Genomic DNA, 25170 nt, shown 5'->3' on the forward strand with positions numbered 1-25170 from the left:
GCCGGAGGGGCCCACGTGGTCCAGGCAGGACTGATGCTCGGTTGTTATGTCCTAGCGTGGCCTCAACAGTTGTTGCTTTTCTCATTTTTGTTGAGGTGTAATTAACAAATAACAATTGTATATATTTGAGGCATATGACTTGATGTTGTGATATACATCTACATTGTGAGATAGCCACCGAAGTCAAGCTAATGAACATATCCATGGTCTCACGTAGTTACTGTTTTCTTTCCTGTGTGTGTGTGTGTGTGTGTGTGTGTGTGTGTGTGTGTTGAGAACATTTAAGATCTACCCTCTTAACAGATTTCAAGTGTACAATAGAATATCTTTGACATTGTTAGCATTGCTGTACATTAGATCTCCAGAACTTGTTCATCCTTCATAACTGAAACTTTGTACCTGTTGGCATCTCCCCACTCCGTCTTCCCCCGTTCCTGCAACCACCATTCTACTCTCTGTTTCCATGAGTTTGACTATTTTAGATCCCACATATAAGTGAGGTCACGTGGCATTTGTCTCTGTGTCTGCCTTAGTTCACTCTGCATGATGTCCTCCAAGTGCATCCACGTTGTCGCAAATGGCAGGATTTCCTTCTCTTTTTAACGTTGAATAATATTCCATTGTACGCATCTATGTATGTAGATGTAGTATATACCTTTTACGCTCTATCCATGTGATATGAGTCACATTTCCTATATCCATTCAGTCGTCAACAGACATTTAGGTTGTTTCCAAGTCTTGGCTGTTGTAAATAACTCACCAGTTGTTAAATCTTGAAATAATTCCCATCTGGGTCCCACCTTCACCCCCAGCAGCATTCCTTGGTGCAGCTGGGAGCCTTTACGACCACCTGGCCCCACAGCAACTCCTCTGATTGGTTGGTCCTCTCCCTCTAGCAGTTGTTAAATGTTTTGACTATCACCCAGGATGCAGTGGGTTCCTGCCACACAAGACATGTGCCCAGGGAGCCTGTAGCCTGGGTGAGAAAAGAGTAGGATGAGTGTGTCAAATGAGCCTGCTGAGGGCTAGCCTAGAGCAGCCTGGGCCCACACAGCTTGCTTAGGCCGATGGGGACCATCTAGCTAGCTGGAGCTTACAACCTGTGAGCTCCAAAAACGTGAAAACAATGGGGCACGCTCGTTATGCTATAAATTGAAGGTTCTGGGAGACAGAGTATTGTGCAGGGGAGGGAAGCGGGCAAGATCTCCACTGAGGGCGCCTGCAGGAAGATAGCCACCAAGCCAACTTATTATTATCAGCAGGGTCACTTGGTGGGTGCAGAATCAGAACACAGGGATGGGAGTAGCCTAGAAATTAGAGATGTGCTGTCCAGTACAGTAGCCATTGGCTACACATGGCTATTAAGCACCCGAAATGTGGCTGGTCCAAATTGAGTTTTGCAGTCAGTGTGAAGTACACATCAGGTTTCAAAGATGTAGTAGGGAAAAACACATGTAAAATATCTCATTAACAGTTTTTATACTGTACACCTGTTCAGTTGAAACTATTTGGGGGGGGGCGCGTTGGGTTAGTAAAAACAGATTATCAAAATTAATTTTACCTCTTTCTTTTTTAATGTAACCACTACTAGAAATTTTTTAATTGCCCATGTGGCCCACATTTGTGTCTGGCCTTATATTTCTGCTGTCCAGTGCTGTCTAGAAGAACATTTCACTGGGCCAGGGATGAGGCCTGAAGGGTGAGGTGTCCCTTCAGCCCTCAGAGGACACATTTGTACTGTCTCCTCAGGACAGTGCTCCATGAAGATGACCAAATTTTCCCCTCTGACCCCCTTTTTCTTATTTTCACTATTACCTCCACCTGCCAGCATATCTTTATAAAATCTGTTACTGCCACTCATGTTGCTACTTAAGATCAGTCTTCCTACTGACTGAAGACATTTTGTCTCTGAAGGGGGTGTTTGAAAAAAATCTGATATTACCCACTATGTGTATTATTCGTCAAACACTCATAGATGGTGGTGCCATGCGTTTGTAGCCCTTTTATTCTGTGACATACACATGCTCCCTTGAGCCTTGCTCGGGGCTGGGCTAATTCCTGGTTACACTCCAATCAGTTGGCCAGATCTCCCGGGAAGAAGGAAAAGAGGCCTTTGAACACCTCTCTGCTATAGCATTTGCTGCTTGACCTTATTTGTGTGAAATCTGAACCCATCAGGAAAATGGCCTCCCAGAGGGCAGGGCTGAGACTCACTGTTCATGGTGAGTCTCATGGTAGATGAGACTCATGGTAGATGATGAATTGAGCGTGGACTCACTCTGTCAAGGGACACACAAGGTGAGGACGTGGGTTCCTCCTTGGTTTCGGCCTCAGAGAATAACATCTTCTAAGCACGCAAATTTACATAAGTGGCTTCTTTATATTTTCTACCTTGAAAAAAAAAATCAATGTCTATTTTCACTATTTCTCACTGCTTAGTTGATCCACAAGTATCATCTTTGCAGCATAAAATAATAAATCTTATTTGTCTTAACGTGTATGATAATGCATCTTGTTTGTTCTAAGCTGTCACCTCCCAAGCCTCGGGGTGGCCCCTGTGAGAGTGATTGAACGACAGCCACTGGCCATTGTGTCTCCTTTCATCTCAACTGGTCTTCGTGGCCTGTGGGAATCTTTCCTAGGCTGTCCTCGAGTTGCAGGCATCTGGATTGTTCTAACTTATCAGGGGAAAACTGAACGTGATTTTCTGTGTCCAGGTGAACTTGGCGAGGAGAATGGCTTCTCTTTGCCTCTTTTCCCCTGGAATCCCATTTCAAAGCTGCCTGATATTTTGTCGGCCTTTTCTGGCTGCCGTGGAGTATTGGGAGCAGTGAATGATGACAACTGAGCTCTTCTTTTTTGATCCTGCCTCTTACCTTGATCAGCTCAGAGTCCATCATCTGATTGGTAGAATGTGGGGTGTTTTAGACAGAGGGAGTTGATCATTTATGTAGTAACTACTTACATTTCCCATCTGTAGTGAGGTACAATTGACAAATAAAAATTGTATATATTTAAGGTGTACAACTTGATGTTTTGATATATTATATACTGTGAAATAATCACTACAATCAAGATAACTCACATATCCCTCACCTCACATAGTTACCATTTTCATTCTTTGTGTGTGTGTGTGTGTGTGTGTGTGTGTGTGACAAGAACAATTAGAATCTTCCCTGTTAGCAAATTTAAAGTATACAGTATTGTATCATCATAGTCACATTGTTGTACATTAGATCTCTAGAACATATTCATCTAATAACTGAAACTTTGTATCCCTTGACCAACATCTCCCCATTTTCCCCTCCCCCTGGCCCCTGGAAAGTGCCATTCTACTCTCTACTTCTAGGAGTTGGACTGTTTTGGATCCCACATATAAGTGAGATCATGTAGTATTTGTCTTTCTGTGTTTGTCTTAATTCACGTTGCATAATGTTCTCCAGATTCATCCACGTTGTTGAAAATGGCAGGATTTGTTTCTTTTTTAAGGCTGAATTATATACATATAATCACATTCTTTTATCCATTCATCCACGGATAGATATTTAGGTTGTTTCCCTATCTTGGCTATTGTGAATAATGCTGTAATGGAGATGGGAGTGCAGATATCTCTTTGAGATACTGATTTTATTTCCTTTGGGTATATACATAGGAGCAGAATTGCTGGATCATATGGCAGTTCTAGTTTTAGTTATTTGAGAAACCACCCTACTGTTTTCCTTAGTGGCTGTACCAATTTACACACCACCAAGAGTGTACAGGCTTTCCCTTTTCTCCATACCCTCGCTGACATTTGTCAGTAACTAATTATTGAGCACCAACCGTGTCTTGGGTACTGTGCCAGGCATTGGGGCTGCAGCACTGAATACAACAGGCATGATCTCTGCCAACGTGAGACTTGAAGTCCCAAGTCTATTTGCCCAAATACAGCTCCTCCCCTGACCCTCAGTCCCCGCAGAGGATGCGCCATCTTTCTGTAGTTCATTTCCATCATTGGACTTCTTGCTATTCCAAAGAGCTTAGGATCAGCTGTAATGTTCTTGCTCCCTGCTCCAGACCCATTTACAAAAAGTATTAAGGAGGATCTTCAAGATGGCAGAGGAATAAGACGTGGAGGTCACCTTCCTCCCCACAAATAGATCAAAAATACATCTACATGTGGAACAACTCCTACAGAACACCTACTGAACACTGGCAGAAGACCTCAAACTTCCCAAAAGGCAAGAAACTCCCCACATACCTGGCTGACAGGGTCTTGGTATTCTAGGCAGGTGTCAGGCCTGAGCGTCTGAGGTGGGAGAGCCGAGTTCAGGACATTGAACCACCAGAGACCTCCTGGCCCCACATAATATCAATAGGTGAGAGCTCTCCCAGAGATCTCCATCTCAACGCTAAGACCCAGCTCCACACAACAAACAGCAAGCTACAGTGCTGGACACCCTATGCCAAACAACTAGCAAGACAGGAATACAACCCCACCCATTAGCAGACAGGTGCCTAAAATCATACTAAGTTCACACACACCCCAAAGCACACCACCAGATGTGGTCCAACAAAAAGACAAAGACACAGGATCCAGCCTCATGCACCAGAACACAGGCACCAGTCCCCTCCATCAGGAAGCCTACACAACCCACTGAACCAACCTTAACCACTGGGGGCAGACACAAAAACAATGGGAGCTACAAACCTGCAGCCTGCGAAATGGAGACCCCAAACACAGTAAGTTAAGCAAAATGAGAAGACACAGAAACACACAGCAGATGAACAAGAGAGGTAAAAACCCACCAGACCAAACAAATGAAGAGGAAATAGGCAGTCTACCTGAAAAAGAATTCAAAGTAATGTGATAGGAAAGATGATCCAAAATCTTGGAAATAGAAAGGAGAAAATACACGAAATGTTTCACAAGGGCCTAGAAGAACTAAAGAGCAAACAAACAATGATAAACACACAATAAATGAAATTAAAAATCTCTAGAAGGAATCAATAGCAGAATAACTGAGGCAGAAGAATGGATAAGTGACCTGGAAGATAAAGTAGTAGAAATAACTACTGCAGAGCAGAATAAAGAATGAAAAGAATTGAGGACAATCTCAGAGACCTCTGGGACAGCATTAAATGCACCAACATTCAAATTATAAGGGTCCCAGGAGAAGAAGACAGAAAAAAGTGGACTGAGAAAATATTTGAAGAGATTATAGTTGAAAACTTCCCTAATATGGGGAAGGAAATTGTCAATCAAGTCCATGAAGCACAGAGAGTCCCATACAGGATAAATCCAAGGAGAAACATGCCAAGACACATATTAATCCAACTACCAAAAATTAAATACAAAGAAAAAATTTTAAAGCAGCCAGGGAAAAGCAACAAATAACATACAAGGGAATCCCCATAAAGTTGACAACTGATCTTTCAGCAGAAACCCTGCAAGCCAGAAGGGAGTGGCAGGACCTATTTAAAGTGATGAAAGGGAAAAAGCTACAACCAAGATTACTCTACCCAGCAAGGATCTCATTCAGATTCGATGGAGAAATTAAAACCTTTAGAGATAAGCAAAAGCTAAGAGAATTCAGCACCACCAAACCAGCTCTACAAAAAATGCTAAAGGAACTTCTCTGGCAGGAAACACAAGAGAAGGAAAAGACCTACAATAACAAACCCAAAACAATTAAGAAAATGGTAATAGGAATATACATATCGATAACTGCCTTAAATGTAAATGGATTAAATGCTCCCACTAAAAGACATAGACTGGCTGAATGGATACAAAAACAAGACCTATATATATCCTGTCTACTAGAGACCCACTTCAGACCTAGGGACACATACAGACTGAAAGTGAGGGGTTGGAAAAAGATATTCCATGCAAATGGAAATCAAAAGAAAGCTGGAGTAGCAATTCTCATGTCAGACAAAATAGACTTTAAAATAAACACTATTACAAGAGACAAAGAAGGACACTATATAACGATCAAGGGATCAATCCAAGATGAAGATATAACTACTGTAAATATTTATGCACCCAACATAGGAGCATCTCAATACACAAGGCAAATGCTAACATGCATAAAATGGGAAATCGACAGTAACACAATTATATTAGGGGATTTTAACACCACACTTTCACCAATGGACAGATCAACCATAATGAAAATAAATAAGGAAACACAGCTTTAAATGATACATTAAACTAGATGGACTTAATTGATATTTATAGGACATTCCATCCAAAAACAGTAGAATACACTTTCTTCTCAAGTGCTCATGGAACATTCTCCAGGATAGATCATAACTTGGGTCTCAAATCAAGACTTGGTAAATTTAAGAAAATTGAAATTGTATCAAGTATATTTTCCGACCACAATGCTATGAGACTAGATATCAATTACAGGAAAAAAACTGTAAAAAATACAAACACATGGAGGCTGAACATATGCTACTAAATAACCAAGATATCACTGAAGAAATCAAAGAGGAAATCAAACAATACATAGAAACAAATGACAATGAAAACATGACAGCCCAAAACCTATGGGATGCAGCAAAAGCAGTTCTAAGAGGGAAGTTTGTAGCTATACAGTCCTACGTCAAGAAACCAGAAAAATCTCAAATAAACAACCTAACCTTACACCTAAATCATTAGAGAAAGAAGAACAAAAAATATCAAGGTTAGCAGAAAGAAAGAAATCATAAAGTTCAGATCAGAAATAAATGAAAAAGAAATGAAAGAAATGATAGCAAAGATCAATAAAACTAAAAGCTGGTTCTTTGAGAAGATAAACACAATTGATAAACCATTAGCCAGACTCATCAAGGAAAAAAGGGAGAAGTCTCAAATCAACAGAATTAGAAATAAAAAAGGAGAAGTAACAACTGACACTGCAGATATACGAAAGATCATGAGAGATTACTACAAGCAACTCTATGCCAAAAAAAATGGTCAACCTGGAAAGAAATGGAGAAATTCTTAGAAAAGCACAACCTTCTGAGACTGAACCAGGAAGAAATAGAAAATATAAACAGCCCAATCACAAGCACTGTAATTGAAACTGTGATTAAAAATCTTGCAACAAACAAAAGCCCAAGACCAGATGGCTCCACAGGCGAATTCTATCAAACATTTAGAGAAGAGCTAACACCTATCCTTCTCAAACTCTTCCAACGTATAGCAGAGGGAGGAACACTCCCAAACTCCTTCTACGAGGCCACCATCACCCTGATACCAAAACCAGACAAAGATGTCGCAAAGAGAGAAAACTACAGGCCAATATCACTGATGAACATAGAAGCAAAAATCCTCAACAAAATACTAGCAAACAGAATCCAACAGCACAGTAAAAGGATCATACACCATGATCAAGTTGGGTTTATCCCAGAAATGCAAGGATTCTTCATTATACACAAATCAATCAATGTGATAAACCATATTAACAAGATGAAGGATAAAAACCATATGATCATCCCAGTAGATGCAGAAAAATCTTTTGACAAAATTCAACACCCATTTATGATAAAAACTCTCCAGAAAGTAGACATAGAGGGAACTTACCACAACATAATAAAGGCCATATATGACAAACCCACAACCAACATTGTTCTCAGTGGTGAAATACTGAAACCATTTCCACTATGATCAAGAACAAGAGAAGGTTTCCCACTCTCACCACTATTATTCAACATCATTTTGGAAGTTTTAGCCACAGCAATCAGAGAAGAAAAAGAAGTAAAAGGAATCCAAATCGGAAAAGAAGAAGTAAAACTGTCACTTTTTGCAGATGACATGATACTATACATAGAGAATCCTAAAGATGGTACCAGAAAACTACGAGAGCTAATCAGTGAATTTGGTAAAGTAAAAGGATACAAAATTAAAGCGTAGAAATCTCTTGCATTCCTATACACTGATGATGAAAAATCTGAAAGAGAAATTAAGGAAACACTCCCATTTACCATTGCAACAAAAAGAATAAAATACCTAGGAATAAACCTACCTAAAGAGACAAAACATATGTATGCAGAAACCTATAAGACACTGATGAAAGAAATTAAAGATTATACAAACAGATGGATCGATCTACTATGTTCTTGGATTGGAAGAATCAACATTGTGAAAATGACTATACTACCCAAAGCAATCTACAGATTCAATGCAATTCTTATCAAACTACCAATGGCATTTTTCACAGAAGTAGAAGAAAAATTTCATAATTTGTATGGAAACACAAAAGACCCCGAAGAGCCAAAGCAATCTTGAGAAAGAAATACGGATTTGGAGGAATCAGGCTCCCTGATTTCAGACTATACTACAAAGCTACAGTAATCAAGACAGTACGGTACTGACACAAAAACAGAAATATAGATCAATGGAACAGGATAGAAAGCCCGGAGATAAACCCACACACATATGGTCACCTTATCTTTGATAAAAGTGGCAAGAATATACAATGGAGAAAAGACAGTCTCTTCAGTAAGTGGTGCTTGGGAAACTGGACACCTACATGTAAAAGGATGAAATTAGGACACTCCCTAACACCATACACATAAATAAACTCAAAATGGATTAAAGACCTAAATGTAAGGCCAGAGACTATAAAACTCTCAGAGGAAAACATAGGCAGAGCACTCTATAACATAAATCACAGCAAGATCCGTTTTGACCCACCTGCTAGAGAAACGGAAATAAAAACAAAAACAAACAAATGGGATCTAATGAAACTTAAAAGCTTTTGCACAGTAAAGGAAACCATAAACAAGATGAAAAGACAACCCTCAGAATGGAAGAAAATATTTGCAAACAGGCAACTGACAAAGGATTAATCTCCAAACTATACAAGCAGATCATGCAGCTCAATATCAAAAAAACAAACAACCCAATCCAAAAATGGACAGATGACCTAAGCAGACATTTCTCCAAAGAAGATATACAGATTGCCAACAAACACATGAAAGGATGCTCAACATCACTAATCATTAGAGAAATGCAAATCAAAACTACAATGAGGTATCACCTCACACTGGTCAGAACGGCCATCATCAAAAAATGTACAAAGAATAAATGCTGGAGAGGGTGTGGAGAACAGGGAGCCCTCTTGCACTGTTGAATGTAGATTGATACAGCCACTATGGAGAATAGTATGGAGGTTCCTTAAAAAACTAAAAATAGGGCTTCCCTGGTGGCGCAGTGGTTGAGAGTCCGCCTGCCGATGCAGGGGAAACGGGTTCGTGCCCCGGTCTGGGAAAATCCCACATGCCACGGAGCGGCTGGGCCTGTGAGCCATGGCCACTGAGCCTGCGCGTCCAGAGCCTGTGCTCTGCAATGGAAGAGGCCACAACAGTGAGAGGCCCGCGTACCACACACACACACAAAAAAACTAAAACTAAAAATAGAGCTACCATATGACCGAGCAATCCCACTACTGGGCATATACCCTGATAAAACCATAATTCAAAAAGAGTCATGAACCAAAATGTTCACTGCAGCTCTATTTACAATAGCCAGGACATGGAAGCAACCTAAGTGTCCATCAACAATTGAATGGATAAAGAAGATGTGGCACATATATACAATGGAATATTACTCAGCCATGAAAAGAAACATTGAGTTATTTGTAGTGAGGTGGATGGATCTAGAGACTGTCATACAGCGTGAAGTAAGTCAGAAAGAGGAAAATCAAATACTGTATGCTAACACGTATATATGGAATCAAAAAAAAAAAAAAAAAAAAGGTTCTGATGAACTTTGGGGCCAGACAGGAATAAAGACGCAGACGTAGAGAATGGACTTGAGGACAGGGGATGGGGAAGGGTAAGCTGGGACGAAATGAGAGAATGGCATGGACAAATATACACTACCAAATGTAAAATAGATAGCTAGTGGGAAGCAGCCACATAGCACAGGGAGATCAGCTCATTGCTTTGTGCCCCCCTAGAGGGGTGGGATAAGGAGGGTGGGAGGAAGACGCAAGAGGGTGGGGATATGGGGTTGTATGTATATGTATAGCTGATTCACTTTGTTATAAGGCAGCAACTAACACAACAATGTAAAGCAATTATACTCGAATAAAGATGTTTAAAAAAAAAGTTTTAAATAAGACCAGTCATGACACTAGTGCCTGGAGAGTCCCCCAGTTCCCACTTCTCCGTGCAGAAATGTGTCTTTTTCTGTCTCTAAGTTGGTCCTCTCTCCATGGCCAAACTGCCCCAAATCCCATGGAGACTCATTATTTTTAAACACCTTTTCATGTGGAACCTTGTCAAAGGTTCTGGGAAAATCGAAATAGCCCAATGGCAATCTCTGAGCTAGGAATCGGGAAACCTGGGTTCTAGTCCTGACTGTCATTGATGTATCACCGAGCTTTGGAAGAGGCACAGAACAGCCCCAGTCTCAGTTTTTCACTGGTAAAATGAGAATGATTATGCTGGCACTCAATATCATAAAAATTCTACAACCATCAAATGAGACGATGTTATTTAACAATAGCATTCTCAGCAAGGTATAAAACGAAAGTATAAGGGGTCATTATTTTGAAATTTTACAACAACATCTTTTTCGTTCACGAGCATGATTCTTTCCCTAAAGGACTGCAGTAGATGGACATGGTTCCTCCAGCCCTCCCAGGGTGATGTTGTTTAACGTTAACTACTTTCGCTCCTAGAAGAGATGCAGGTTTATAGAACCAGTAGGACCTGGCTCCACTTGTGTTGGTGTAGTATGTAAGTGCACTGAAGAGTGGACTCTGGAATTGGTTGGACCTCGGCAGGGGTTGAGGCCATGCCGATCGCTAAATGTGTGACCATGAACAAGGTATTAAACCTCTCTGTGCCTCACCTGTACATGGAATTTATTGCAGCTTATTGGAATAAGGCTTAGTGGAATATTAAGGCTTCGTGGAGTTCTGAGGTTTAAATGAGAGGGTAAATACATGTAGAATGCCTAGAATCGTGCCTGACGCGTAGCAGCCGCTCAATCGCTAGCAGTTCTTGTTCTTATTCATGTAATGGCCCAAGAGCCAGCAGCTGGGCCAGCCTACCTATATTTTGTGATTGCCTATCATTCAGTACATCCACCATCAACTCCTTTTATTCATGTCTTGTGTGAGACTCTTTCAGCAGATGGATGAATGGATGGTTTCCTTTCTGTTTTCTGAAACAAGTAGTGGATTGGGGTGGGGTGATGTGAAGGGAAGAACTACCTTTTCTTTTTTTTTTAAAGGTCTTTTATTTTATTTTATTTTTATTATTTTTTTAGCTGTGCCACATGGCTTGCGGGATCCTAGTTCCCTGACCAGGGATCAAACTCGAGCCCCCTGGCAGTGAGAGTGCTGAGTCCCCACCACTGGACCACCAGGGAATTTCCAGGAACCACCTCTTCAATAACTGACTTCCTGCCCTGGCGGAATGGGCAAGGGTGGGGGTCATACCCCCATCCTGCCTCCATGGGCCTGGGCACACTTGCCCCATTGGTGCTCCCTGGTCCACCCCTCTGTCCCTGCCCAGTTCACCTAGTTTCTTCTGGTGTCCACATCCAGCACATCCGCTCACCCTAAAGAGCGGGGAAGTTGGAGCTAGATGATAAAGATGATCACTCGGGCACTGGATCCCGTTTCCCTCGGGGGGTCAGACCACGGGGCACTGGGTGGGCCTCCATTCTGCTAGCATCCCCTGCTAGCTTGCTTCTGCCGGCAGCCTTATGGGGCTGGAGACCAAGCCGGCCGTGCAGTATCACTCCCGTGCTGCTGCTTCAGGGGTGATTCATAGCTGAGGATGAAGCCCGGCTGGGCTGGGGGCCAAGGCCATCACCTCGTGGTCAGACTTGGGTGGTAATCCCAATTGGTTTTGCATGAGCTCCCGTTTCGTTCAGATTAAGGAAGGACCAGGCCAAGGCGGACAGCTGGTGGCTTGGGGGTGGGGACAGAAGGAGGAGGGCTACTGGAATCCAAGGCATTTAGAGATTTTCAGGGCTAAACATATCTTTTGTTAGATCCTTCACCAGTTTGTTTGTTTTCGTTGCTGCTGTTGTTGTTTTCCTGAGCTTAATGGGAAATCTGCAAAGAAGAGTTTGAACTTCATTTATTTCTTCATTTTTAAAATAAATATTTGCCAAGCGCAAGTGTTTCCGCTTCAGAATTGGGAGTGACTGGCAAAAGGCTCTGGAATTGTGCAGGCTCGAGGCCGCTGCCTTTAGTGGCACCCCAAGGAAGTGAACATGAAAGCCATCAAGGACCAGGGTCCCTCGTGTAACTGGAGTGGTAGGAAGAGCATGGACTCCTGGGTCAAACTGGATCCTCATTCTGTCACCAGATTTGACAGCTCAGGCCACTCGTTTAACGTCCTGCATCTCATTTTCCCCATCTATTCTATCAGTATATCAGGTAGGACTTTTGATGGTGCAGAGAACCTTCTTATTACGTTAACAATAAGGTAATATCCTGAGTAACTAGGAAGGCCCGTCCTCTTCTCCAAAGATGTACAAGCAAGGCCTCAAAGACTAGAGCCTAAGGCATCGCGAGCCAGAGAGAAGAACACCAGATTTTTGGTGCAGCCCGGTTTGGTCTCCGCCTCGTCCCTTCTCGCTGCCGTTCCCAGTGCGAGGCCCCTGGTGGGCGTGTGTCGCTCCTGCTTCCTTCAGGCCTGGCCTCTGGGAGGCGGGGCCCACTGCCTCCCCCTTGCCTGTGGGAGGGGCCCCGGGCGGAAGCTGGACTGCACGCTGCGCAGGACCGGAACTCACACCAGCTCTCCTCTTCCTGTTTTCCACAGATCCGGGTAGATGGGCCCAGGGGCAGTGCCCTCCAGTATGAGACGGTGCAGGTGGTGGACCCCGGCCCTGTCCTCCGGGACATGGCCTTCTCCAAGGACCACGAGCAGCTCTACATCATGTCGGAAAGGCAGGTAAGGCACGCTGAGCTCTGGCAGACATTTGGCTTGCTGCTGAGGGCTAGCCTGTGGCTCTGTGGAACCCTACAGGAGGCTGGCTGCAGAGAGGGGATTTGATTTATTTGGCTCAGTGTGTATCCTTTCCGTTGTGCTGCCTGGGGACAGAAGCTGAGTGTGCCGAAACAGGGAAAAAAAACCTTTCACATGTCAAAATATCTGTGAGTCAAGAACAAATCCACTGACTTCAGAGTGACGGTGTGCGTAGGTGCAGGGCCACCATTTGCTCTCACCTGAAGAAACATGGTATAGACGCCCAAGTTTTTGGTCCCGATTTCCCTACACACTGTGTAATCTCCTACCAAGGTCACCTTCCTGGACCCTGGAGGTCTATGGTGGGCAAGGATTGGTCGCCCAGAAAAACTTAGTTGAGGGCACGTCATGGAAGAGTCAGATAGATGGAGATTCAGAACACAGGGTCTATGTGTATGAGATGAGATGCTGTAACGTGTCCCGAGGCTTCGTGTGTACCTGGAACTCTAACATGGAACCTCTAGCAAATTCCATGAGGCCATACCAGGCAGAATAGATATGGTGTGAGGATTGGTATTAGCTGATGTGGAGTAGGAAGTAGCAGAGTTGGATTTGTTCCTGGAACTCAGCTGAGAACTAAGGTCTTCAGGGGTCCCTGAGCTCAGACCAGGACTCATACATTTGCAGCGGGCAAAGGAATAAATTTCGCCTTGGAAATTCCATCCATTTAAGGGTATCTCCTGGGGCGCCCTAATTCACAGCCCGCAGTTTTCCACCCCACCCCGAGTGCGGCTTTGCACTGCCATACCTCTGCCCCTGTTGCCTCTCTGGAGGATGGGTCATTCTGGGAGCTGTCCTCCCTGCCCATGAATATGTATACATTAGCTCTGAGCAGCAAAGGCAGATTCCCCCGTCCTATTCATCTTCATTAGCGAGGCCTGAACTCCCCAGAGGACCTTGCTGACAGAGTCTGGATTGTTCTGCCTGGTCCCTCTCTGCAAAGTGAGGGAGATAAATACCACATTATACCGCCCACAGGGCCTGTGCATTATGCCTTGGCAGCCCACAGCAGCTCCACCCTCCCCAAGGGCTCGATGACATCTTCTCGTGGCGAGGGACCCCCCATTCAGCCACACTGGGACCCATTGTGGTGCCCTCGCTGAGGCTGCCGTGGCTTGGGAATGGCCTGATGTGGAGCCAAGAGGGGAGCACTTTATCCCAGGAGTCGGGACTGGTATGAAGCTGCTCCTTTGCTTTCATTTCTTATTCCTTTTCCGTGAGGCCCACACTCCCCCTCCCTGCCTACCTCTAAGGCCCTAGACACTGAGGGGAAGCAGCTTTCCCTGGTGGAATGAATTCTTTGGAGAAGACCCAAGACCTCCACAGGCGTTGAATGTTTCAGGATTTCTTACGTGACCTGAAAGCCAGGATTTCTGAACCTGGGACTTAAAATATCTAAGGACTTCCAAAGAGGAAAATCTAAAAGCTGTGTGGAGCCCCCTCTAATTGCTGAGATGGGATTCTGAGGTTGTTTTTTTTTTTTTGGCTGCGTCAGGTCTTAGTTGCAGCATGTGGGCTCTTCGTTGCGGCGCGCAGGCTTCTCTCTAGTTGTGGCGTGCGAGTGTTCTCTTCTCTAGTTGTGGCGCACAGCCTCCAGGGCGCATCGGCTCTGTAGCTGTGGCCCACGGGGTCCAGAGCCCTTGTGCTCTGTAGTTTGCAGCGCGCGGGCTCTCTCGTTGAGGCGCGTGAACTCAGTAGTTGTGGCGCACTGGCTTAGTTGCCCCGCAGCATGTGGGATCTTAGTTCCCCCGACCAAGGATCAAACCCGCGTCCCCTGCCCTGGAAGATGGATTCTTTACCCCTGGACCCCCAGGGAAGTCCCGGGATTCTGAGGTTCTTGATTTCACCTGTCCCACTTCCCTTAGAGCACGGTCAGTGGTCAGTACCCATTCAGGCTTGACGGCGAGGCATGCTGGGAGCTCTGGATTATGGGCATGCTGGGAAGGAGAGGAGGGCAGGAGTGAATAGAGTTAGGGCCGTTATCTGTTATGGGGCCGCTCCTCATAGGCCTGCCACCCGAACCACGGTCTCAAGACCCTGACATCTGGGCCAACACTGGCACCCATTGGGGTTGCAGATTCTCAGTGAGGAGGGTAATATAGCAAGATGGGTAATCAGACCGACCTTGGCGTCAGGATATCTGAGCACGAACCTTGGTCCTACCATTTACTAAGTGTGATCTCAGGTAAGCTCCTGACCTCTTTAAGATTCGTTGTCCTCAACTGGAACATGGACGTAATGATAAAATTCACTCGTATGGTTCCAGGGGTCTGATGACATAATGCATGTAATCAGCATGACCCAAGCCTCGCACAGCGTAAGGGCTTGATAAGTGGAGGCTCTTATTCTTATGACATTGCACCTGGAGCGTCTGGAACTGGCTGTGTGTGGAGTCTGGCAGGTGGTGGCATCAAGATTCTGGGTGATCTATCGGGGGTGGAGCACAGGAGTCCAGGTCAAGGCTGAGGCAGGCTCCTCAGCGGGGATCCAGGCCCAGCGGAGAGCAAATCCAGAACCGACAGCCAGCAGTTCTGACTGAGCAGGAGCAGCTTGGTAAATATATCTGGAGATATTCCAGGCCCCGGGGCTTCAGGACTAAGGCCTACCAGCCTCTGTCGGCCGGTGGCTGAGTCTCAGCCATGATGGATCAGAGCGCTTTGCAGGCTGGGACTGCAGGCTGAGGGTATGTGCTCAGCCCTGATGTCGACGGCTCTGCCTGAAAGGTGCTTCACTTTATCATCTAAATTTTTCTTTTCCCTTAAAACTTAGCTCTGCTGTCACATATTCAGTGAGCTACTCCTGACCCGTGGTTTACACCTCTACGGTAGCTCTTCTCAGACTGAGCTGTGATGACTTTCCTGTCTTTCTCTCCTAGCAGACTGACAGCAGCTGGAGGACAGTTCTATGTCTTCTTCGTCTGCCTAAATCTCACCTTATAGGCCCTTAATAGTTATTTGATGAATGTACAGATGAATGAATGAATGAATTCTCAGTGTCTTCACACAACCAGAATTAGAAAAGAGAAGAACTGATATGAATGATTTATTGCTTAATTCCCAAGTTTGCACTTATATGATTAAAAGACTATACTTTAGATAAAGAAAGCGTTCCCCCAAGCTTCAGTCATCTGTTTATCACTGCCATGACTTTTGCCCTGTTCTGAACTTTGTTTTTTTGCGGTACGCGGGCCTCTCACTCTTGTGGCCTCTCCCGTTGCGGAGCACGGGCTCCGGACGCGCAGGCTCAGCGGCCACGGCTCACGGGCCCAGCCGCTCCGCGGCATGTGGGATCCTCCCGGACCGGGGCACGAACCCGCGTCCCCTGCATCGGCAGGCGGACTCTCAACCACTGCGCCACCAGGGAAGCCCCTGAACTATTTTTTGCTTTGTGCTTTCATGTATATAAACTTTCTGGTTAAACTTAAATAGCCTACTTTATCTCTTAAATAATAATATCATACATCCGATGTGATAGTCATATATAATATACCTAATTGTGATATTGTGATTTCTAATAAGAACTATATATTCAGTCTTCATCCCTGTTTCTGGCACAGAACTACCACAGTCCTTGGAACTTCCTGAGTGATTAAAAACAATGGGAGCTATTGCTACAATGATTTGCAGGCTGAACAATTCTATAGCCGGGATACTGTTCCTGTTGCTTTGGATATGTGAGTTCCTCTCTGTTTCTTGTCCAGCAAGGGCTCCTTTCTACGTAGTGCACTTTTTCTTGGAGTGGCTGAGCGCGCCCTGCTAGGTATCAGTGTCATTTTGTCAGGATCTGCCTGTCTCTTGCAGTGCCATATTATGTTGCTGTCTTTTTGCTTTCCTTCTGCGTGACTTTGGTGTCTCCCTAGGGTGTGGGGGGGTGTGTGCGCACGCGCACACATATATGGACACACACACACACACCTTCCCCTGTGTCTGTCTCTGTCTGTGTGTCTCCATCCGTCTCCTTGCTTTGTACATGTCTGTGTGTATGTATATGGTATATATTTACTACAACTGCAGTACTCCCAAGGGAATGTCTATACACACTGAAACCAGTGTGATAAAAACCTGCCAGACTGATGGGAAGGAAGTGAGATGAAATGTCAGCAAGGCAGACAAACGAGGAGATGAGGTGCCAGAGCCGCGGCTGTCCTCAGGTGCCCTGGAGCAACCCGCTACGGAGGGGAGAAGCAGCTGTTCCCACCACAAGGCGAGGCTCTTCTTTGATAGGCCCCAGAGCAAGTGGCAGATTTCTCGGGAAATTTCAGCATCCCTGCCATCCAACACACCACCTCTCCCCTGCCTGAGAGCCAGAGGCCTTAAGCACATGCTTCTGCTTTTGAGATACACTTTCAGTTGTGTCTGGGCCGAAGCTATCTCTCACGGTGTTCTTTGCTGTGCTGACTCCTGTTGACAGTGGGTCGGCTTCCAGGTGCCTGGGGACATCACAGCCTGTCGCCCTCATGAGCCAGTGGCACTCCAGTCCTAGCTGTGAACCAGGATACAGATGTCTGCAAGGGCTGAGGAGGTGGGTCCAGAGGTGGGCCCACCTGAGGTCGGAGTTACCTAGGAAAGCAGGGCCAGGCAGGGGCTGCTCTTCTTGGCTCCAGCATAGTCCCATAGTGGAGTAATGAGGGCCATCTTGCTTTGTAACGAATCACCCAGGCCTGATTCATTCATTCGGTAAACAGATATTCACTAAGCAGCTACTATGTGCCAAACACTAGCCCAGGCACTGGGGATTCAACACTGAAGAAACAGATAAATATCCTTGACTTTAGGAGTCTGCAGTTTCAGCAAGGGGAAGCAACCAGGAAGAATCAACCTGCTAAATAAGTCCTATAGCAGGTCAGCAGGTAATAAGTGCCACGGAGCAGGATAATGGGGACGGGGAGACTGGTCAGGGTGAAAGGGTTGAAATTTTAAACGGAGCAGCCAGAGAAGGCTTCCCAGAGAGCAAGGGCACCAAAGGGAGGGGGCCTGTTGAGGGTCCCTGTCCCCGTCCCTGTTCTTCGTTTTTCTTTTCAAGCTCTTTGCCTGGGATTGTGAAATTGAGAGATGGTTAAGCCTACACGGTGGGAGAGAGGGAACTGGGGAGAGGAAGCTTTGTGAGTGTGATTTGTACCATGTTGTGCGTTTCAGAAGGAAGCTCAGTTCAGGGAAAGGTGGTATTGGGGTTCCAGACAGACAGGCTCGCGCCCTTTGGGACTCAGACCCCTATCTGGGTGGTGCCTCTGCTGAGGACAGTCTGTGCGATGAGGGGACCATTATTGCTCCTCTGGGTGCCTCCCTGTCCCTGCCTGCCTCCCGGGGTGTTCTGAGATTAGCCAGTGTGAAGTCTGACAAGCTCAGAGGTCCACGCACATCGCCTTTATACAAGTGCAGATAGCTCCTGCGGCCCAAGGCGACGGCTCCTGTAAGAATGAGTCTACTCTCTTCACGCTAGGTCCCCGGGCATGTGCATGCCTCCCAGCCCTGCAGGGCCGAGCTGTCCGCTCCAGTTTGCGTTTGGATGACCGACACTGTGACAGGGCCATTTAGACATTTGCTCCAGGCACCCAGATGGGGCTGTTTCTGATAGCTCCTGGGAGAGGGGACTTGAAGCACAAGCCCTGAGAGTGAGGGACAGCACACGGGCCACCTCGGGCATCCGCAAAAGGAGAAAAACTGTTGCTGTGTTTCACCTAGTTTCACTCAGGCAGAAGCCTTCCCGTTTGTCTGGAGCTGTTCCTGAAGGTTCCCATGCATCGTGACCAAGATGTTCCACTTCTCCCTTCCTTCTCAATAAAGGCAGAATGTCTCCTTGGGAGGGACCTGGACAGGGGAGAGGACTTCCTGCTTCAGGTCCTACACTCCAGTGCTGGTACCTGCATTCTCCATAGTGTCACAAAAGCTTAGAGCTGGAAAAGCCCTCCAGGCTTCTCAGGTCCAGTTATCTCCCGCTGCCTTTTCCCCTACAGCGGATGAGCAAAGCCCAGGGAGGTAAACGGCTTGTCCAGAGTCACACAGAAGGTTGGTGGAGAAGCCAAGTTGGAATCCAGCTCAGCTCCTACGGCAAGGCCTGCTCCAGGCCCCTCTTCCAATGAGGAGCTCTCAGTGGGGTGAGAGATGCTCTTCATCTCCTAGTCTTCCCAGCAGGACTGCTCTGTACCCCAATCCTCCGCTGCCAAAACAAGCCTTAGAAATCGAAGGGATTGCTGGGGTGGAGTGGGCTGAATGCAGCACTGGGGGTGATGTAAGAACTCAGGAACACCCCACTACCCCACTGTGAAGGAGGACCCTTGGTTTATTCGTGCTTAGTTCCAGCCCAGTGCGAGTTGGGACAAAAGCCCCTTCTGTTCTAGAATATGTTGGGGGTACACAGGGCCCCAGACACAGCCAGGGCACCCCATAAGGGGAGCAGGCAGTGAAGCACCCTGCCCACACACACTCCTTTTCCAACTGACATGCCTCTCAAGGGTCCCTCCCAGAGGCGTGAAAGCCTCCAGTATCTGAATAGGGTCAAGTTCAGTAGCCTCCCCCGAGAAGAAACAATGAGAAGCGGCCTGGCATTTCTCAGGTGATCATGGGGGTGACTGGAATGCAGAAGTGGGTGCAGGATAGAGACCACAGGGTGCACATGAATAGACCGTGAGTGAGCGTGGAATTTCACCCTGCCTCTCAGCACTCACCAGCTCTGCCGCCCAGAGCAAGTCACTCGAGCAGAATTTGTGCTTCAGTTTCTTCACGTGGAAAACACAAATGATAATTCCTGGCTTTGGGGGCTTTTAGGACTAAAGGTAATATACGTACAGTGCCTAGTTACACAAGCATCATTACCATTACCATTATTACTAATACTCTTAGGAAACAGTGCTGCCCGGGGTATGGACACCCAGACAGACCACTGTTTGGTGGCTAAGGGCCATTTCAGCTCTGGCCACCAGCTGCCCAGGATCCCCTGGTCCCTTCAGTCTATTTCAGAATCCCCCAGAAAAGCCTGGGTGCCCCTTCTCACCTGTTAGCACTGCATCCAGGAGACTGAAGGGCGGGGGGCCTGGGGTCTCCCACCCCAGTCAAACAGAGCTGCGTCCCTCCACGGGGCTTGGTGGGGTTTCTTTGTAATTCTGCTTCCGCTCTGGGGAAGGAATTTAGTTTGAGTCCAGCCCCACTGGACTTGAGGTCCTCAAAGACTGGGCACCTGAATACCTCTGGCCTTGTCACCTGTCAGGACTGCTAGGGCAGACGGGAAAACAGTTCTGTGCCCCGAACAAGAGAAGAAGGGCTGGTATGTAAAGGCAGAGCAGGAGTCGGCAGGGAGGGGTGGAGTGGGAGGAAAGACAGGAAATCCAAGGGCCAGGTAATTAGGGGAATGCCTGGCAGCTCTCTAACCCTGAACTCCATTCGGCATCTGTCTCGGCACTTGCATCCCACTTAGCACGTATGGAGACCCCACAGTGTGGGCAGACAGGGCCAGGAGCTGCATCTCTGCCACCTTTGAGGCCCCTCCCCATGTGTGTTTTATTAAGTGCCCACCGTATGCCCAGCACGGAGCCAGACTCTATGCAGAACAGAGAAAAGCAGAGGAAGACATGTTCTGGAAGTTTTGTAGGAGTGAGGTGGGCGCAAACTCCAGCCTACCGGACATTGGAAAGAAAGTGGTTCAACTGTGGGGATTTTGCCCCGGAACCACAACATCCTTGTGCAGTTGGGGCGCTGGTGGGGGTGGATGTCAACCCAAAGGGCACACTCTCCTTTGTGGGTTTGAATGGGTGTCACGAGGACTCTGGTCTAGAGGCTGGAGCTCTTGGGGTCTTTCCCAAGACAGGCCTCAACTCTGTGGGCGTCCCATTCCCTTCCACAGGGTGTTTGGGGATGGAAGCTGACCCCCGCAATCCCAGCCCTCTCCCCTTCCGCCAGGGATGGCGTCTGAATGGAAGTGGTTAAGTTCAGAGAGGACTGATTTGACTTGTGCTTGAAGTGCTGGGGAAAAAGGGAAATACCGTGTCCTCAGTTTGAATATTGACGAGACGTTTTCAAAAGTAAATAGGTGCGTGTTAATTTGTGCCATTGTTCAAGATGACTAGTTGGCATTAGTGATGTCACATGACTTTGCTAAACACAATATAGGTTTAAAAGTAGAAATTACATGGGCTTCCCTGGTGGCGCAGTGGTTGAGAGTCCGCCTGCCGATGCAGGGGACATGGGTTCGTGCCCCGGTCCGGGAAGATTCCACGTGCCACCGAGCGGCTGGGCCCGTGAGCCGTGGCCCGCTGAGCCTGCGCGTCCGGAGCCTGTGCTCTGCAACGGGAGAGGCCGCAACAGTAAGAGGACCACGGTAAAAAAAAAAAAAAAAAAAAAAAGTAGAAATTACAAATGGCAGAATAATACCTAATCTAAGTCTTTTAAGTGCATTCCAAATATCACGTGTAGACAACGGAGACATGAATTTGAAACTGACTCAGAGACAGTGCTATCATTTCAAGGGAATGTGTGATGGCTGAGGAAGAAGCTGTCTGGATATTTAAAGAAAGTTGTGCAAAACAATGAAGGAGTGGAGAAATAGGTATATCCTCCTGGAAGGGGATTCAGTGCTGGTGCTGAAGGCTATCCGGTACCTGCTGGGTGACTTGAGGATGTTTGGAGCGTAAGCTGGAACCACATGCCCCGGTTTCTGGTCTGGCTCTGCTGCTCTCTACCTATATGACTTTGAGCAAATTCCTTAACTTCTGGGTACTTCAGTTTTCTCAAGAGTAGCATGGGGATAGGCTAGTGCCCACTGCCTGGGTGGTTACAGTGAGTAAAGTAGAAAATGTACGTACAATTCTTAGTGCAGTGCCTGGCACTCAACAGGGGTCAGCAACTCTTAGCTTTCATTTTTATTATTTTCAGTACACTGGTCTGTTGGAAGGGTGTCTATATTTTATTTATTTGTTTAATATTTTTACTTCCCTCATTCATATACTCACTCTCGTCTCCTCCAAGACCTGTCAGGCCTGTTTTGGGGGTGCCTAAACTGGCAGAGAGCAAACCAAGGTGGCCTGCATGGGCCACCACTCCCCAGTCAGCTCTGCCTCCCAGCCTGAGTCCAAGGGCACTGAGGCTGCTCTAGTGGCCCCGTTTGTGCCCACATCACTTCCTTGAGATATTGCTTTTGGAAGGGGGTCACCACTCACACCTGCAGGTACCTTCAGGTTAGGAGGAGAGACCCCTCAAGGGAAATCCTACTCCCTTGTGGCCCCCTTTAGTCCACAGGACTTGGCAGTAAATGCTCACCCTCATTAAGCCAGGGGTGTCTCAGGAGACGAGCAATATATATATGTGAAGTGTGACATTTTCATGAGGTCTCCCACCTGTCCCTCGCCTCAGTACCACTTTAAACATCAGTTAGTCCAGGGTTCCCCCAATTTTATTCTCAGAGCCAAAGTTTTGCAGGATATTAAAAAATAAAAGCAAAAGCTTTCTTGGGTCAACTATTTTGGGAAAATCTGAGTTAAGCAGATAATCTTGACTGTAGCATTTCTTAGAATGTCAGTGTGCTATCGAGTATTATAAAGCTCCAAGCTAGAGATGCACTGGCAAATTTAGGGGGTCGTGACTCCCAGACCCACTTGACCATGAAATTCACTTTACCAGGAGCACTCAGAACAGAACTTTCACTGGGGAAGACTTCATCTCTATCCTTTCCCAGCTTTTCTGGGTTTCTCTCCCTTCTCTTGAGCTTGTCTCCCTGGCTCTAGGCCTGGCTCTAGGCCTGGCCCTAGTCTCTCTTCCTCTGTACTGTTTCATTCCTAGGCACAGACTGAATTCTTGGTCTTAACTCTTCCGAGTTTGGGAAGGGAGGGTTCTTTGGATCCAAGCCTCAATGTCACAGCCAGACTTTGGGGCCAGGGTTCTCTCCTTCCAGCTCACTGCTCCTCCCACCCCACACCGGGCTCTGCTCACAAGCGCTCCCAGGACCAACTCTCTTCTATCTTAGGTGCACGGAGCCCTCTTCAACTCTGAACTTAGCCCCCAGCCTTAATCCTCCATTCATTGTTCTTCTCTGAAAGTCACCAATTTCGCTCAAATTATGAAAGTTCTGCCTCTCGCCTACCACCACCAATCAGAGGTATACGGTTCTCACCTGGGATTCATGGGCTATACCACTTTGCATCTTCTCAGATGGTTCTTAATGTAGGAGCCATTGTTCATTCTCAGATCTTTATTACTGTGTCTTCAAAACTTAAATGAACGCTGATAACACAATACTCCTAAATTCACAGTGATATAGAGGAGACAATTCGTTTATGTATCGTTTTGCTCCAGAACAGCAAAGACCAAACTAAAACATTTGGTGCCCTTTTTTGCTTCTCTAGTATAGTGGCCTTAAAGGATACTTTGATACTAAATGGCGCTAAGAATGCTCTGATGGGGCAAGGGAAGAAGTGGTTAGAACATCTATTTATTTTTCTATTTAAAAGAAGAAATTAGGCTCCACTCATATTTACTATACAGTGGATATTGGGTACTGTTTTCCTGCCTTGGTCTATACATCAGTCATTTATGTGTCACGAAGGCATGGAGGTGCATGGGAGGGGCCACATCTCTGGGCGGTAGACACTGGTGGTCTTACTGGCTGATTCAGATTCAGTATATGACAACAAATTTGCAATTTATGTGCAACTGATATTATCAATATTGTAGAGAACAATCCTTTAAATAGAATCTTTACAGTCTTTTGCAATGAGATGGGAATGAGCATGAAAACTTTTTTTTTTTGGTACAACACAGAGGTGTTCTGGTTATGGAAATATAAAGATTTCTCTTTTAAAAGAACCAAAATGTTCCACATTTGCCGACCTTTTCAGTTCTGACAAGCAGCTGTCAGAACTATGCCACTTTGCCCATAACTTTGAAAAATTAAACACTTCATCTGCCCCCTCAATATAAAGGTAATGTGTTAACAATGAGTTAGAAAGTAACTACTTTCAGAAAGAATTTATGGCGTGGAGACACCATTTGGGAGGAAAAAAGGGATGTTTGGAAATATTTTCCCCTTTATACGATTTGATAATGAGGAAATGTGACACTTTAAAAACTCGTTATCTCAAAGCTAAAAACTCGTTATCTCAAAGCTTTAAAAACTCGGAAACAGAATCTTCTACTTGCCTAAAAGTCTTCCAAATAAAGAGTTTCGGAGAGTTTGACCCATTTGTTAAAAGATATAAAAATTCAGCACGTTCCGATTAGTTAAAAAAACAGCTGATTGACATCAGAGAAGACAGAAATCTACTAGCTGACTTTCAACAATAATCTTCGCATAATTGGTGTATGAAACTGAAGAAAATATCTTTTTTTAGTCAGCATAGCCAACAATGTGCCTTTTGCATCTCTGTGGCTACGGGAGGTGTCTTTTTCTGTTATGACAGCCATTAAAGCAAAGTATTGAAATAAATTGAACCCTGGACCTCAAAACCCCATATCACTAAGTGCTAAACAGGGATTTTTAAAAACAATGAAGCCAATCCTAACACGAGTCTCACCATTATTCATAATAATTTTCGTGATGATAGTAAAATATCATTTGTACCGTTCATGAATAATAGAAAATAAAAATTAAGATGGTATTTTACCTTTATGTCACTTCATTTCCTAATTTTGTGTATATTTAATAACTCAATGTTGTTAATAAATAGAACATGAGTATTCTTTGTAAACAAATATACGAGCCTTGTAGGTGGATGCTCAAAAATTGTTTTTTACTATGGGGTGTGCAGTCAAAACTCTTTAGAGACCTACTGGCCACTGGAGTGTGTAAAACTGCAGCTGCTTCATAAATGACTCTAATCTCAATCTCTGATTTTCACTTTCCTGTTACCTTTTAAAACCACCTCCTCTGTACTCAAGAATTTGTTGTTTAGACCCAGCGCAGAAGCCTGTAGAGCCCAGCGTGAGTTGGTGCATTGGGGTGGGTGGAGTCATACTGGTCAGTTCCTTTATTCCTGGGTAATTTACCCAGTGCCTTCTAGATCTTTCTAGGGCCCAGATCCCTGAACAGCAGATGGAAAATTCCCTGTGGGAGCAACAGTAAGGAATGCGAGATGGTGCTGACAGATAAGAAAATCTTCAGACAAGCAGATAGCATTACCATGGCTATGCCGTGAACGCTGGTGAGGAAGATTCTTGTATCAAAATGACCAGAATGACTGATTCTTGTATCAAAATGACCAGAATGACTGTGGAACTTGAG

The 25170-nt window shown here is 45.7% G+C and overlaps 1 protein-coding gene across 3 annotated transcripts in view; it reads left to right on the forward strand.

The window, feature by feature from the left end:
- PLXNA4 (plexin A4) overlaps positions 1 to 25170 on the forward strand; it is a 464525-nt gene that overhangs the window by 273683 nt on the left and 165672 nt on the right. For all 3 annotated transcript variants that reach the window (XM_059074236.2, XM_067042137.1, XM_067042136.1), the window contains one exon: positions 12760 to 12891. In XM_059074236.2, coding sequence (XP_058930219.1) covers positions 12760 to 12891 — 132 coding nt within the window. The remainder of the gene's footprint in view (positions 1 to 12759; positions 12892 to 25170) is intronic.

Source organism: Kogia breviceps, chromosome 9 (genome assembly GCF_026419965.1).
Source record: "Kogia breviceps isolate mKogBre1 chromosome 9, mKogBre1 haplotype 1, whole genome shotgun sequence".
NCBI classification, from domain to species: domain Eukaryota; kingdom Metazoa; phylum Chordata; class Mammalia; order Artiodactyla; family Physeteridae; genus Kogia; species Kogia breviceps.